The 15,990-nt window shown below is 40.0% G+C and overlaps 1 protein-coding gene across 3 annotated transcripts in view; it reads left to right on the top strand.

Moving 5' to 3' along the window:
• The window catches only part of SHISA6 (shisa family member 6), a 326,089-nt gene extending 310,605 nt beyond the window's left edge, over positions 1 to 15,484 (top strand). For all 3 annotated transcript variants that reach the window (XM_063292580.1, XM_063292579.1, XM_063292578.1), the window contains 2 exons: positions 11,864 to 12,016; positions 14,919 to 15,484. In XM_063292580.1, the coding sequence (XP_063148650.1) occupies positions 11,864 to 12,016; positions 14,919 to 15,472 (707 nt within the window). In that variant the 3' untranslated portion in view covers positions 15,473 to 15,484. The remainder of the gene's footprint in view (positions 1 to 11,863; positions 12,017 to 14,918) is intronic.
• Positions 15,485 to 15,990: the final 506 nt, after the last annotated feature.

Here is a 15,990-nt window from a genome sequence, read left to right as displayed (position 1 = left end):
TTCTATACCTCACCCCATTTTCTATAAACTCATATCTAAATCTTCAGCTCTTCTTAGTAATCAGTAAAGGTCCAGTAAAAGTTAACAGAAATACCTAACAACCTAAGTATATAGTCCCCCTTAATCAAAATCCCTCTAATCCCTCTCTTTAATAATCAAAATATAATCCCAATTAACAATTAAACATTACAAAAAATTAAAGACTATTAAACATTACCAGAAATAGTAACCCCTTATTTTCATATCAAAAATAATAGTGTAGATATTGCAAACTAATCCATTACACCCAGCTGAACATTTACAAAAAGAACTATCCAATCAAGATAATCATTAAGCATCACCAGAGATAGCAACGCATTATTTAACCATAATCAAATAAACCAATTTTCTATTTTTTTTTCTTCTTTCTTCCAGCAGTCCTTAAGTCCAATAAATAAAGTTCTAACTTCTGCTTTCTTCTACTATCCTTGTCTCTTCTCTTGGAATTCTTGCCATCTTTATCCAAGTCCATTTGTAATTTCTGTGTAGTAACTCCAATTGATCTTTTATATTCTAATTTAGAAAGGTAATCCACATCGTTCTTTTGATACATTATTTGTATTTTTTAATTTTTAAATGATCATCGAATTCCATTTGTAAATCTAATATTTCCATTTCTATCATATAGGTTATAATTTTTAAGTCCACCTTAAAGTCCATTTTGGTTATCTTCAAAGGGACTTGTTCCTCTTCAATAACAACTTTTTGTTCCAATATAGAGTTAAATAACTCAAGCACTTCTTGGGCCCACATATCATACATTTCCTTTAAAGTAGCCATCTGGTACCCTCTAGAGATCAACCTTCAAAGTCTTGTTATCAGCTTGGAATGTAAGCAAGATAAATTTTCCCACATGAGAGTATCTTTCTAATTTACTTCAAAGTCTTTCTTTAAATCAATGTCATCCAAACCCTTAGCATTCAAAAACTTTCCAAAAACAACACTATAATCACCATTTTGCTGTATATTGCAAAAAGTAAAGATCTTACAAAACTGGAAACATGTAGATTTCTTTCTTTTTAGATGGATTGAAGAGAGACTCATGCAGTGAATGCTAAATTTGCAGTTCTGAAGGTTTTTCAATCTTAAAGAAACAATAAAAAAATAAAACTCCAAAGTGATTTAAAAGATGAGGTTTGGTCAAAGCTTGAGTCCATGAAAGGCTGCATTAATGGCTCAGAGCATGATGGAACCCGGAACTCCCAGCTGATCGCAAGTAATTGCAAAAACATTGGTTTCTGCCATCCACTCAAAAAAACCCAGCTGTCTGGAGTACGTATGGGTAATCTCAAGATCTCTCTTTGATCCAGAGAGAATTTCAGCAGTCCAGATCCCGCATCCAGCTGTCTTTTCAGCCGTAATGCCCCTGCAATCTATGGAGCAGAGAAAATGCGGGCCGTTAGTTCTCCATTCCTCACTGGAAGTGGGTAAATTGAATTGGGTTTTCAGATGCATTCTGTTATCAGCTGTTTGCCAATTCTTATTTATAGTTTAATAATTTAGTATACTGGAATGTGTGTGTCTGTGTCTGTGTTTATTGTACTATAGGTAGCCTAAGAAACATTTCCGTAGCAGAGGGTAACTTAGAAATACATAAAAAGCAAAGGGTAGTTTGTTGTGATTTTCTTTTTCTCTTGTAAATTTTATCCACACTAACCAAGTGTGAACATCAACTGGCAGTCAGAATGATGATCATTCCTTGATCTATCAACACATAGACAAATTTAATGACAATAAGACATAACTAAAAGTCAAGGAAGGAAGGAAACAGCCCAAAGCACCTCCTCCCTAGCAGGCAACACCCAGGTAAGCAGGAAGCAAACCAGATAAACAATCGGGGAAGAAACAATAACCAATTAAGAGACCATCAAGGAAGAAACCATACCCAATCAAGACTGGGAAGGCAAGCTCCTAGATATAAACCACCAGCAAACTTCACTCTCCCATGCACTGATGATTTTACCTAACTGGGTAAAGAAACCAGGCAGGAAAACCATCAGGCCCAGAAAACAGCAAGAACCCAAGAGGTCAACCCTGAGCTACATAAATTATCTAATATTGGATACTACAATTATATGTACCATCTGTGAGAAGTTTGTATTATGCTTCATTTATATCTGTCTTGATTGGTAAGTTTATAAAATAAGTCCAGCTAGCACTTTTAAATTTTTGCTTAGTGAAACTTCATTGTCAACTAAAAATGACCCATTCATTTTTAATGTTGTATTAAAAGAAGTGTGCATGTGTGAGCCCATAGTATTATTAGAAATCATTTAGTATCCAATATCATACTAGAAGGAACCATTTCATTTGAAACATTCTAGCGTCATTCATTCATACATAAATTCAAAGAAAGAAAGACTGAAAGGAACCAGAAGAAATGCCTGGATGCATTTCGGTGTCCACAAGCATCACGCTGGAGACCCTAAAGCTAGTCTATCAACATCTATGAAAAGTGCAGTGTGCCTAGTGCATATTATTATTGCACAAATAAGATGAAGTCATTTTGGATACAGATTATGCATATACAGAGAAGCAAGAAGTTCCTGATTCATGGCTACTCCTGTTCAGGTCTACGTAGAAATAAATGCCATTGAGTTTAATGGGATTTACTCACAGGTAATTGTGTACACATTTAACACCTATGGCAGGAAGAAATCTCACTGCTTTAAAAGAAACAGGCCATATACTGTATATTTCAGAAAGATTTGTGTAATATCCCCAAATAGTAGTAAGAAATAACCTCTTACTGCATCGTGATTTATGTTAAGATTCTTGAACATAAAAGCATTTTTGCAGGTCACTTTGATATTTTAAAATGCCACAAGGAAAGAGAACATAATTTAGAAATTCCTACCCAGATACTGGCTCCTTCACAATTTCAGTGGAAGTTATATAATAGTAATATAATAGATTGCCACATTGCTGTCTCCGTAGAAGATCAGGTATGATCAAGGTCCTGGAGTATTAACAGAACCGTTGTTGTTGTTGTTGTTTTTAAAACCCTTGCAACATATGCTAGTTATTTTTGTGTGAGTGTCGTTCTAGCCACCATAACAATAAGGAGATAGATACTGATTTTGGATCATGTGCCATCAAGCCAGTGTTGACTCTTAGAGACCGCATAGCTGGACCTTCTCCAGAATGATCTGTCCTCAATCCAGCCTTCAGGTCTTCCAGCAGCACACCCATCACCAGTGTAATTGAGTCCTCTCATATATATGGTCATAATTAGCACAAACTGCACAATCCTAAGCAGAAGTTTAATTGCAGCACTGAAACAGAGAATGATCCAATGACAGCAGTGCTCTCAGTATGCCTAATATAGTACCAACGACCCTTTTTGTCCCATTTTACATTTTAAGTATCAACATTTCTTAGAGCTATACAAAAAATCCCAGGAGGCAGCAGTGGCAAACCACCTCAGTACTCTTGCCAAGAAAACTACGTGGACGTGTCCATAAAATCATAAAGGACTTTGCTCAACACAGGGAATCTCCTTATTTTACTTACTGATACAGCAATCTTAATTTGACTGACTTGGTGTTTCTTCTGCTACATTTTATGGCATCCCCTCTTTCTCCCTCTGTTTCCCAACTCTGCAGCATTGATTAGGGTTGCCAAAAGTCTGAAGTGATCACTTGTAGAGGGATCCTCCACAGCCAAACTGCTCATTCAATTTCAGCTTTGCTTTTTTCTTTTTCCTTCCTTTTGTATAGCCTATGGAATTTATACTGCACATAGAAGTTGGCCTGTGGTTAATGAAGCTGATTAATACCCAATGAGATGTGCACTGAAAGAAAATATATATAATTAAAAAGAAAGATTGCATAAATTAGGCTGTGGGCCGCAGGTTGTCCAGTTCTCATTAAGGCATGTCATCCCCCATGTATGTTTTTGGTGGGGGGTGAGAAAGACAGAGGGAGAGAGAGAGAGGTTTTTGCTGAAATATATTCAGGACACAGTCGATGATGATTCTTCTCCATTTTTAAAACTTCTTATATCCAAAACTGCAGATACTCAAATGCTAGAATGTTAAGGGAATTTATTTTTCTCCAATAATGTAGATTTCTATAGGCAGGGATTGAATCCCACCCATTACCCCCAGACGGAAGAGCATTCAAACTTATTTTCTCATCCTATATATTATAATCCTAGGTGAAAAAATGTTTAACAGCAGCAGAAATTTGTCAATTTAACTTCCTTGAAGGTTAAAAAAAATCCTCATTTTATAACATCCTCCAGCACTTTGTTACTATTATGTTTAAAGATGCTTAAAAATTCTTATAAAACCAGCAGATCTGGAAGAAGCATAAAATATATCACATAACTCTACAGGTGGTTATAAAAGAAAATAACATGATGATACGGTGATATGTAATTGAAAATGGATAAATAAAATAGGCACATTTTTCCTTCTCATGTTCAGACAACATTAAAAAGTGGATGGAGATGAGGGAAAGGAGTAATTCAGATCAGCTCCAGCCAGGTCAGGGATTAGAAAAGGTGCAGTCAATTACATGGTAAGATAGGGCATCCTATCCTACCACGTAAAGCTCTAAGCCAGTGCTTTTCATACTTGGCAACTTTAAGATGTGTGGACGTTGACTCCCCAGTATGCTGGCTGGGGAATTCTGGGAGTTGAAGTCCACACATCAAGAGAATCAGCATGAACCATCTGCCTCCAGGCAGGCCTGGAAGCTTCCCTCCATCCCTTTCTACTATTCTCCTACAGAAGCAAATATTTGTAGCTCAGGGTTGAACTGTGGAGTCCTTGGTGCTCTCTGAGCCTTGATGTTTTCTTGCAGATGTTTCATTGTCAGACTAGGCAACATCTTCAGTGCGAAGAGGGAGTGGGCCTTGCTCTCTGTAGAGGGAGTGGGCCTTGCTCTCTCACTCCACTATTCTCCAACGTGCAGTATAATGTCCCCATCTCATGCATTTTCATGTTATTTCCCTTCCTCTGCTTCACCTCATCAGCTGCTGCCTGAGTAGGGTTGAAGTCTGATGCAATCATTTGTATTTCCTGGGTGGATCTAAGCATGCTTCTGAAAAAGCATGGCTAGCAGAAATCATGCAGGCAAATGCCTCCAAATAGCTCCTGCTTGGTTTGGTTTGGTTTCCACAAAAACATGAGCTGGCATCTCGGACGTGTTCCTTGTCTATGGTTCAGGAAGGCAAGAATAGAAGAGGACGTGGCTGGGATATGAAGTAGCATTCTGAGAGGAGCCTAGCATTACAAGGAGCAGAATCAGAGCAGCCAGGAGTGGGGTTGTCCCCATTGCCAAAGACAGCATTTGTTCATGCTGGGTGTCAGGCACAGAGGGGTTTTGTGGGAGAGCCATGCATCATTGCTGTGCCAAATGGAAATTTTAAATGAAAGTGCTCCCATTCCCACTCACGCCTCCAGGGAAATCTGCTCACCAACAAACCGTCTCCATCACAGGCCTTTTCCAGCCACACTCCTGTACTTGATGGATGAAATACCAATCATGCTAATACACTGCTTATATCAGAAGGGAGCAAAGCCACTGACACAGGCCCAGTTCTTTTTGCTCCATCCAGCAGAAGCCATATGTTGAACTTTGGAAGAAAGTTGTATAAATTTCCATTGCTTCTAAGTGACATTGTGGTTGCTGCAGTCAATATTATTAACACAGCCATTGCTGGAGCTTGCTGATTGGTAACAACAGGGATTCCTGGGGCTCAGTGCACTTTTCTTGAGTGTTTAGAATTAGACTTCTTGTCTACCACATAAGAAAGGTGGGTATTAAGCCACACACTGAGTAGTCCTAGTCCTGAAATGCGTACTTCCTGTGGATCCCAAATGTGTAGATGAAAGTTTAAAAATAAAATGCAAGTATATTAGCCATACTTCATGTGCTCATTGCCAGAAACATCAGTGTCCACCAAGCCGTTGGGTTTGCCAAATAATTTGTGAAGCTGCTCTAGGCAGTCAGAAGATGCTTAGCTTATATTGTGGAAGGAAGACAGTGGAGCTGAGAAGGTGGCAGGATAATATTCGCTAGTCAGAACGGGACTGAGTAATTTAAATCAACCCCTACTAGAGCTTTATAGCTCAAATTCTCGAGAGATAGCCTTTGGTGCAAACTTTTTGCAGCAGTGATGCTATCATCTGAAGTGTTTGGGCAAACAGTAAGAAATGCAGGCGCAAGGTGGCTGTAACTGAGGGCTGAACTGACTCAAAAAAAGAGAAAAGGGTGGTATCCTGAAGAAGTGGAAACTGATATTTTGCTGACCATAGTAGCACTCCTTCCCTGACAGAGGCCTTGGTGAATGATGTTTGCCTAGGAAGGTGATATATAGGTGATCTTACGCAAATGAGTGTGTTCGCTACAACTATCCCAAATGTCCTAAGTTGCCAAAAATGCTGCTCTGAAAGATCAGGATAACGTAAAATAAATAGAGGGAAGTCCAAACAAAGGAGAGTCAACTCTTGCCTGATGCTTAGAGCCAGAGAGCCATTCTTCTGTCCTAAAAGAAAAAAGTGATTTTTTTGTTTGTTTAAAAATGTAAAGACAGGTACTAGAAGTACTTTCTCACAGGACAGTGAATGTTTTGGTGAGGGTTGCTCTTTTTCTTGTATTGTGTTAACTCTTGTACACTGGACCGTAATAGAAAGTTATGTGGCTTTAAATTTTTATTTTAGAAATTAGAAAAAGTGTTGCATTTCCTTACACTGCAGGCTGCAGCAATACTAGTGAGACTCTGTCAGTTACAATTCTGGCATCCATTTGTGTGCATGAGAGAGAGATTGGTGTGTGAGAAAGCTTGGACTCTCTCTGTGAGAAGGGGGGGGTGCGGGATGCTACATGTCCATTAAAACCAGTGAGTAAGAGTGTTGAGGGTAGAGCCCACTGTTCCCTCTGTTGCTTCATAATCAAATGCAAGCATTGTCGCTTCTGAAAGAAACTTATCAAGACATCGACCTTGTTTCCCAACTATATTATGCATGAGGTAACTCCTTGAGCCGTTTCAAGTTGTTCTCTGGTGCTGCTGGGCAATAGGTTTCAAGGTGACTTTTTATTTGCAGCCTCGCTCCATTTTCATTCCTAGTTAATAGCGTAGCAAGCCAGAGAGTGAAAAACTGCTCCAATTTCATCATCAAGGCTGTTTAATAAATGCAGGGTGATTAATTCTGCATACTTTGTGGCAATGACACGACGAGCTTTGCTAGTCACTGTCTGAAGAGAAAGTGCGTCATTTAATGTCACATTCGCCAGCGCTTAGCAATCTTCTGTGGTAGCTCTGTGGTTTGCTTCTGTGGTAGCTCTTGCCTGTTCAGAGGTGCACACGTGAGTCCTGTTTTGGCAGGTCTCTTTTATTTCAGGCCTGCAAATAGAAATATGCTTGCACATTTCTGTTACTGTGCTCTAGGTTTCTTTGGGACAAGTTTGGACTGGCATATGCATCACTCAATTACTCACTGCTTGATGAAGCAGAGCAGAATATGCCTGCCGGTGACCCTGGAAAGCATGATATTGAGGGTAGAATTACCATTTGTCTAGTCACAGTTGATACGAACATAGGAAGATGCCCAGTGAGGCAGACCCCCTGGCCCAGCACTGTCCAACTTAACTGGCCTTGGGTCTTCTGGGTCTCAGGACTCTTCCAGTCCAGCCCTGCTGATTAAGGCCTCTAGGTGGAGCTGCTGAGGATCTGGGCCTGAGATCTGGAGGCACAGCCCTCTCTGTGGGCAACAGCTTGTTCGTGGTTAAAAGTATCATGCCTTGATGTTCCCCTGCTCAAATGGCAAGGTGTTCCTTTGTTGCGATCAATCTAATGGTTGTCCCCAACTCATCTCATTTCGTAATTGGAATCTACAATTTTAGCAGGATTCTCTCTCCACCTTCCTCCACCCAGTGTTAAACTACAGTATTGACTTACATATGCTGGAAAGACACTGTTGTTTCAAACTGTCAATAATCCCAATGCAGATCACTTATCTGTGTGAGGCACAATGTCATTTCTTTCTGGAGCCCTGCAGGGGAGGTATCATTTCTGAGCTGATGAAGTTTGTGTTTACAGTGTAGTGTTGAATCAATGCTTCCTGTTGCCTGGTAAATGGAAGGGTTTCTTTAGCCGTGGAACCAGTCTATTAGATGTGGGTTGAAGTATTTGGGAGGCAAAACTGATCATTGGAAACTGACCAGCATGGCCATGCAGCAGGGAAACAAAACAGCTTGCTTCAGGCAGTACTAGAATGAATAAAGGGTGGCAATAGATGAAAGCAGGATTGTCACTCAAAGAGATTAGCAAGGCTTTGGAGAGTGTTAAGCATATTTAGGCTCCACTTCAGATAGGACCAGGAACAAATTCAACACCACTTTCTTCAGTGAAAAATCTTGAGTGGACATACGGCTATTTTAGCAGGATGAGCGGAGTTTGGGCTCCTGGGATTCACTGGGTACTGGTTTACTAGAACCCCAACATCCATTAATCAAGGCAAGTACAAATTAGGAGCAGGAAGAATGAAATCAATTACCTGCTGTGTTTCATAATACATGGGTCTTCGTGAATTTAACCAGGGCTCAAATTTGAATACATACATATGCAGATATGTGCAGTAAGCTAATTTCCCATTTTTTATCAAATCTTCCAGGTTGCTCAGACAATTCTATGTCTCCATCTTATTATTAGATAGGCACCTAAGCATTACAGTGTAAATTCTGTGCAGCAGCATGTAAAGACCCACATGGGATAACAGTGAGCTCAATATTATATCCCAGTACAATTATATAGAATTTATAGGAAAGCAATTTGAATCTTCCATTAGATGTGTATGATGTTTAACTACAAAAGAAGCATCCTCTAGTAATCATAAAGAATTGTATATAAATTTGCAGTATAAGGGAATGTCCCAGTATATTTCTCATCTGTCATTCAGTCTCTCAGTTGTTTTCCTTGTTCAGGACATCTATACAATGGATTTTTTATTAAGTTCAACCAAAGGACCAAACTGATATCTCACCAGATCCAAAGAAATACTCCAAATGCCGCAAAAACTGCATGCAGTGTCCAACTATGTACATTCTATCTATGGGTATTTTTTTTTACATTGGTTAGATTTGAAGGGAAAAAAATTGACAAGTAACCAGCATAATTTCTAATTCTTGATAGGGTGAGTCCCAGCTAGATAATGGGCAGTAGGGTGGGTGTCCATCCTACACTGCATATTATACTTTGTGACAACATACTCTCTGATTTGAGATGCCCTTACTACTGACTTTTGGGCTTTGATATGTGATTCTATCTTCCACGAATGTCTGTGCATGGAGTCAGAACTTCCATGATTGTGATACATAAATCAGAGTCCAACAGAAGAATTTGGGATCCCAAGAATATGAGGTGCTTGTTTTGAGGGTCAACCATTTCTGGGGTTGTTAAAATGTCTTTACATGAATTCCACATGAAATGAAGTGATTATTTGGTACAGTCAAGAAGAGGTCCAGATCATTTAACACAGTTCTTCTTACACCGATTACATTAGTCCTCAGATATTCACAGATGGGCAGGGCTTCCAGTATTTTTAGGAATACACTTCTCTGCATTGTATACTAATTCTCCTTGACTTCTAGGCCCTCTGTGTCCTAGAGAGCTGTGCTTCTTCACTTTTGTTGTTATTTCTTGCCTCAGCAGATGAATTCCAGCTCTTCAAATGGGGAATTTGGCCAGGGGTACATTAGATGCAAGGCTGAGCTCACCCTCCATATCCTTGTTGTTTCACTATCTTCTGAGGACTTGGTCATCATAGTCATTGCTGCTATTTTTAATATTTTTATCTCTACGTATTTTAATACCTGAACAGATGGGTGTAATAGAACTGTTGTGACTTGTCAGATTGACTTTGGTTTGGGCTGCTGAAAGTTAATTTAAAACTTAGCTTTCAGTCATATGATCTGATATGCAGCAAAGGAATGTGAATTCTGTATCAAACAAATCCTGCAGTTGTTCTCCAGGGTCTAAAGGTAGGAAATCTTTCCTACCACCACAATCCATTACTTGGAGGTTCCTTGGGACTGAACCCCCACACAATATATGCTCTGCCAGTGAGCTACAGCCTTTCCAAATATTGCTAAAGGAATCATAACATTGGAAATCATTGTTGTTTGTATTAGGAAAAATATAGTCACATGATGAACAAATGTCAAGAGCTTCTGTGTTTAGAATATGGGATGTTCCCATGGTGCTCAGCTAGCCCATACAGTGAACTGTCTTCCCATAGACCCAAAAGAAGTGGCCATATTGTTGCAAAGACTATGGGCTGCTTTTTCAACAGAGTGGCTTAGCAGAAGGCTATTAACCAACTTATATAGTGTTTGGAATGGAAAATTCTCCTAATTCCCAGCTAGAATTAAAGTCCAATGGGGCTTCAGAGAACCCAATTGGGAAGAATTTCTGTAGGATGAGAGAAAGTTGGAAGAAGACCTTAAATCCTTCTGTCAACTATTTAGGTTACAAAAGCTACCATCCTATCAGATTTACTTAGTTCTAAGCTTCTTCGTAAACAATAGGTCTTATTGCTCTATAGGCATACGCAGGATTCTACTGTAAGCCATTGAAATTGTCATATCTGGCAGTGATTCTCATCAATGGGCCAGGCTAAGCTCTATACTTCCTGTATATTCTCTACTTTAAAAATAACTCTTGACTGTGAGATGACAAATTACAGTGCATGTTAACAGAAAATTACATTGGGTCTGCACTGAAAACACCTAAGGGCTCTCTTTAGAAATTATCATTGTCATTATCTCCATAATTAAAAGCGATCATATTTTAAAAAAATACGTCCTCCAGAATGAGTAATGAAGAACCATTTGTCTAAGCATTTAAAATTAGGGAGGCAGGCTTGATTGCTCCTAATTCCCAAAAGTTAGAATAACGCAGTGTGTGAAGATGCAGCCGGAGAAGAGATGAAGCAGGAAGTTTCTTCGGGGATGAGGGTAAGTTCATCTGACACCACCGTTACTGATTCACTAGGGGAATCTTTCCAAGTCCTTGCCATATGTTTTGGAATGAAAAACAACCCCTCTAATTCCCCAGTAGAATGGCCCCAAAGTCCAGTGGAACTGGAGGGTGCCAGTTGGGAGGAGCCACCTTAGGGTGAGAGAGGGTTGGAACAAGACATTATTTATAGCCTTCAGCTAGCCAGGATACAAAATTGCAAGCTGGGTCCTTAATTGCATAGAATTTATGTAAGAAAAAGGGTTGGGCTTAGCTGGGCTGAAAGCCTTTCATTATTAAGTATTATTGTATGCTTGCAGAATATTTTGAAAAAGTTTTTGAAGTTGGGTTCATGTTCCAGGATGAGACAGACACAACCAGAAACAATGTTGTGGGTATACTTAAGGGTTGGATGGGGGGTCTAATTACCTTCCTAGTCATTGGGATTGTGCGTTTTGTACAGATAGTAAAGTAGACTCATGGTGCTGAAAAGCACCTTGTCCATAGGGCATACCGGGATGCCAGGTGGGCTTGTTCATGCTCATCTCTCAAACAAAAATGAACATTCAGTAGCTACTTCATTTACATTTGTTGTCTCGTAACAAGAGGGCTGTCTTCTTAGCATCCATTTGGCAAAGGGCAAGGGTTCTGTGGGCTATGAATCAATGTATCTGCCTTCATTAACCATTGCAATGGACTGAAGAAACAAAGCCCAAGAGAGCCTTATTTGCAGCTTGGGTAGCATCAGCTTGAATTACTTCATAATGCCAAATTAGACAAGTGAATGAGTGCAATTGAATCACTGAATCCAAGGGCACTGCTAATCTTGTGGCTTCCTTTTTTTCTCCTTTTGTTGCAGAAAAACCACGGATGAACAGTATCCTCACCTCTGCTACAGAGCCCTATGATTTATCCTTCTCCAGATCTTTCCAGAACCTCTCACACCTCCCTCCATCATATGAGTCTGCAGTTAAGACTAATCCAAGTAAATATTCTTCCCTGAAGAGATTAAGTAGGTTTCATTTCTTTAACATGCTACTTGATGTGGATGGTTTTCTGTGAGAGAAGGGGGAGGGGGACTACAATACCTATAAGCATCTTTGTGCTGTGGCAGTGTTTCATGCTTTCTTCCTGTAACAGAGAAAATCCCCTCTATCACACCAGGTCCATGACAACATGCCTCAGTGGCCTCTATTTCACACTCATTAAATCACACTGCACCAATTCAGTAGGACCTTAACACTACAGGTTATTCAGTGGGTTTATGCATTCCAGGAGGCCAAAAATGAAACTATTATTAATAACCCAAAATACAATTTATTAAACAATACTTGAGATCAATGATGTACAGAGCTAGTTGATCATCAGTGGAAACTGTAGCACAAAAATTATCTGAGGCTAATACAAAACAATAAAAAGGGGCTGATAATCTATGATATCTGTGAGAAATTTCAGTTCAGTGACAGAAAGATGAAGAAAGAGTTCAAAGAAAGGTGAAGAAGCAGGAGACTTCAAGAAGTGATTCACTTTAATGGACCATACACAGAGTTCAGCAGAAGATAAAGATGTAGCATTAAAGCTCCTCGCTACAGCAAAAAAGTAGAAATGTTCAAAGGCTCCCTGTTAGAGCACAAAAGGCACAAGTTTTAAGATGTAGCATTCACACACATACACAGGTGCTACAACAGTTAGGTTCATGAACATGTTGCAGGGCACAGCTTATCCTGGGAATAAAGAAAGAGGCTGCCTCCTTGATAAGAAAGCAAGGAAAGAACCAGGGAGGGAGACAGAGATACAGAGAAAAAGAAATTACCTTTGCAGTTTTGCTGGCTTAGTGTGATGGAAGATGGCTTAGCTTCTTTGGGATATAAAAAGAAAGTGGGGGGTGGGGTTGGAAAGGGAGAGGGAGAAAACAGTTGTTCGACTGAGCAGGAATCCCTGTTCCAGTTAGTTATACAATTTATCTACTGTCTCAGTCCTCATGCACTCTCTAGGCCATTTCCTCTTATTTTCTGAAATGTTTGTGGGCCACTTTTATACTTTCTTGAGAAATTTAGCAAATTAAATGAAATCCAACCAAATTCTCACTTCACTTGTTCCTTCTCTTTCTGGGCCGAAAGGAAGGGGAGGAAAGTTGGGGAAATTCTTGAGCATAATGACTGTTGTTAGGCAGGATATTATCAATGGTAATAGGCCTCACTGAAGTAATCAGCTGCAGCAAGATATGACAACCTTGAACACTGGAATTAGAGATTATAGCAATATCTCAAAACGTCCGTTTCCTGCACATTCAACAGCAGAAAATGAGAAGAGTTGCCTGTGTTGCTCAAAGAGGACATTCAAATCACCGTGGATCTGACTTGGTAACAACTTCTCTGACTCTTGCACTTTAAGCAATATCGGCAATTTTACAAGCGTTCCTCAGAGGATGGAAGGCATTAAGAGAGTTCGTAGGGGCTGGGAATATTTTTGCCTGAGTTTTAATAATGGAAAGAGTTCACCAATGCTTTTGCCACACTGAAATGGAGACATTCTTTTCAGCTGCAGGCTATCTCTACCCAACATGTGTTAAAGCTTCTGGTTATTCCCCTTGTTGATGATCTAACAGACCAAAGCTCCCCCGTGTTTTCCTATAGAATCTTTATGGCCATTTTACTACAGTGGGGTACATTACAACAAAGAAAGTCAGGATGCAGCCAGGAAGAAGATCAGAAGCTGTTTCTACTTGGACAATTAAATTAAATACAATCAATTCTAATACTGCCTCTCTTTTCTAATTCCTTATTTCTCTTGCTGTAAGAAAAAAATTGGAAAACTGATTTCTAAAGGTAAAAATTAAAGCCCCAAAACATCTGATTGGTAATATTGGAAAGATATAGAGAAGTTGTATTTAGAAAAGTATTCTAACATGAAACTAAAATTATGAGAATCATTATTAATGAGGAAAAGCATACATTAAAAGGGTCACATTGCAGGAGAAGCAAGGATATAAGTATTGGCACCTGGTTTGGTTGATGGCATTTCCTCTGGGCATAAAGACAAAGAATATTGACAGAGAATGTGGGTATTTGCTTGCTTGCTTAACTGTTAAAATGACTTGCCAAACCAAATGCAAATATCCTTCTGCTAAATTTGCAACTGTCTTGTAAAAAAATCAACAACCAGCCATGCAAATGGAGAAGTTGAGAGGATGTTCCAGCAATCTTAGACTGAAAATGCCTTTTTAATAGACTTTTACTCATGGGTTGGCCAGAGCAGTGCAAGGAGCTTGGTGGGTAGAAGGTGAGAAGGGAAGTATCTGCCAGCACCCATGGTTGAGGCTCCAGGCTTGCCTTCTTCAATTTGATCATTCATTCATCCATTCATTCATTCAATTTGGATGCCACCCAACTCTAACCAATTCTGGGTGGCTTACAACAATAGAGTAACATAAAAACATAAAAACAAGTTACAAAACAATTAACTTGCTGTTGATTGTTGCTGTTTTCCAGTTTGTAGTCTTGACATCTATGTTTTTATTATAGCTATGCAAAGTTTCAAAAGGATGCTTTGCTTCAGTTATGATTTCTTCAGAGACCTCTTAGCTTCAGAATCCAATGCACCTCTTACCTCACAGTTCTGGGAGTTAGAATTGCAGTCTCAATGCATTTCCAAAGTGCAAAGTTAGCAAGATCTGGCCTCTCTGGTGTGCACGGAGTATCAGGTGCAGCATAGTCCTGTACTGATTGGACATCAATTCCTATGAAAGGGTGAATTCCACATGTAGACACTGCCAGTATGGCAGTACTTTTGCTTGCTGCCTTTACAACCTATCTCATATATTGATTATTCTGAAAAAGGTATGGTGTCTCTTTTTTGCCTTTTACCTCGGTTTCCAGCTGATTCTGCCTTTTCAATTTCTCTTCTCCATCTAGCTGACAAGGAAGCAGAGGAATATTACTCACGAAAGAGGCACCTTCCAGACTTAGCAGCAAGGGGGACGCTCCCTCTCAATGTCATCCAGTTATCCCAGAAACAGGTCAACCAAAGGGAGAGGCCACGCCGTGTAATGCGGGCCATGTCCCAGGACCGGGTGTTGTCCCCAGAGAGAGTCATGCCTGAGGAATTCAGCATGTCTTACGAGCAGATCCTCTCAGATGAACAGCTGCTGTCTACTGAGCGTCTCCATTCCCAAGACCCTCTGCTCTCTCCAGAACACTCAGGGTTTGGAGAGCAATCCATGTCACGAGCTTTGTCCCACTCAGACGTCTTTGTTTCAACACCTGTCTTGGATCGCTACCGGATGACTAAGATGCACTCCCATCCCAGTGCCTCAAATAACTTGTACAACACCTTGAGTATGAACCAAACCTCGGCCAAACGCCAAGCATTTGCCTCTCGGCGACATAACACAGTGGAGCAGCTGCACTATATCCCAGGACACCATCACCACTACCGCACAGCCAGCAAGACAGAGGTGACTGTTTGATCAGAGACACTGTGTTCCTTGTAGATAACCCATGTGGACCAGATGGTTCAGTGCTGTATACTGCGGCGGCCTTATGGCCAAGATAACCTCTAAGACAGACTCTTCCAACAGTCCTGTCAGTATTGTTTTGAACATTCATTTTCATGTTATTGACAAAAAAGGAAGAAGAAAACCTGAATAAGGAGAGATGACATACATAAATTTTTCTGACATGCTCAGTTTCTGTCAAAGAAAGCCATGCTAGTGATGGCTTCTTTCACGGGCTCACTAACGCCAATTCTTTCGTGTTTACCCAGTCAGGCTATTACTTTTCAACCATTATGACAAACAATCTCACAAAATTAGCATATTATGACAACATTAGTTCAGGTTTCACTCTGGCACAATGAAAATCTATTATATCACAGTGCTTGCTAGGTGCTGCATCTTACCAAGAGTCTCCAACAGGTGTCTTGGCTGAGTTCTGTTCCAGCTGTAGTCCACCTGTTAGAAGGTAGTGCATTTCTATGTCAGCATAG

Source organism: Candoia aspera, chromosome 2 (assembly GCF_035149785.1).
Source record: "Candoia aspera isolate rCanAsp1 chromosome 2, rCanAsp1.hap2, whole genome shotgun sequence".
Lineage (NCBI taxonomy): Eukaryota > Metazoa > Chordata > Lepidosauria > Squamata > Boidae > Candoia > Candoia aspera.
The sequence above is the reverse complement of the archived record's forward strand: the minus strand, read 5'-3'. Positions and strand labels throughout refer to the sequence as shown.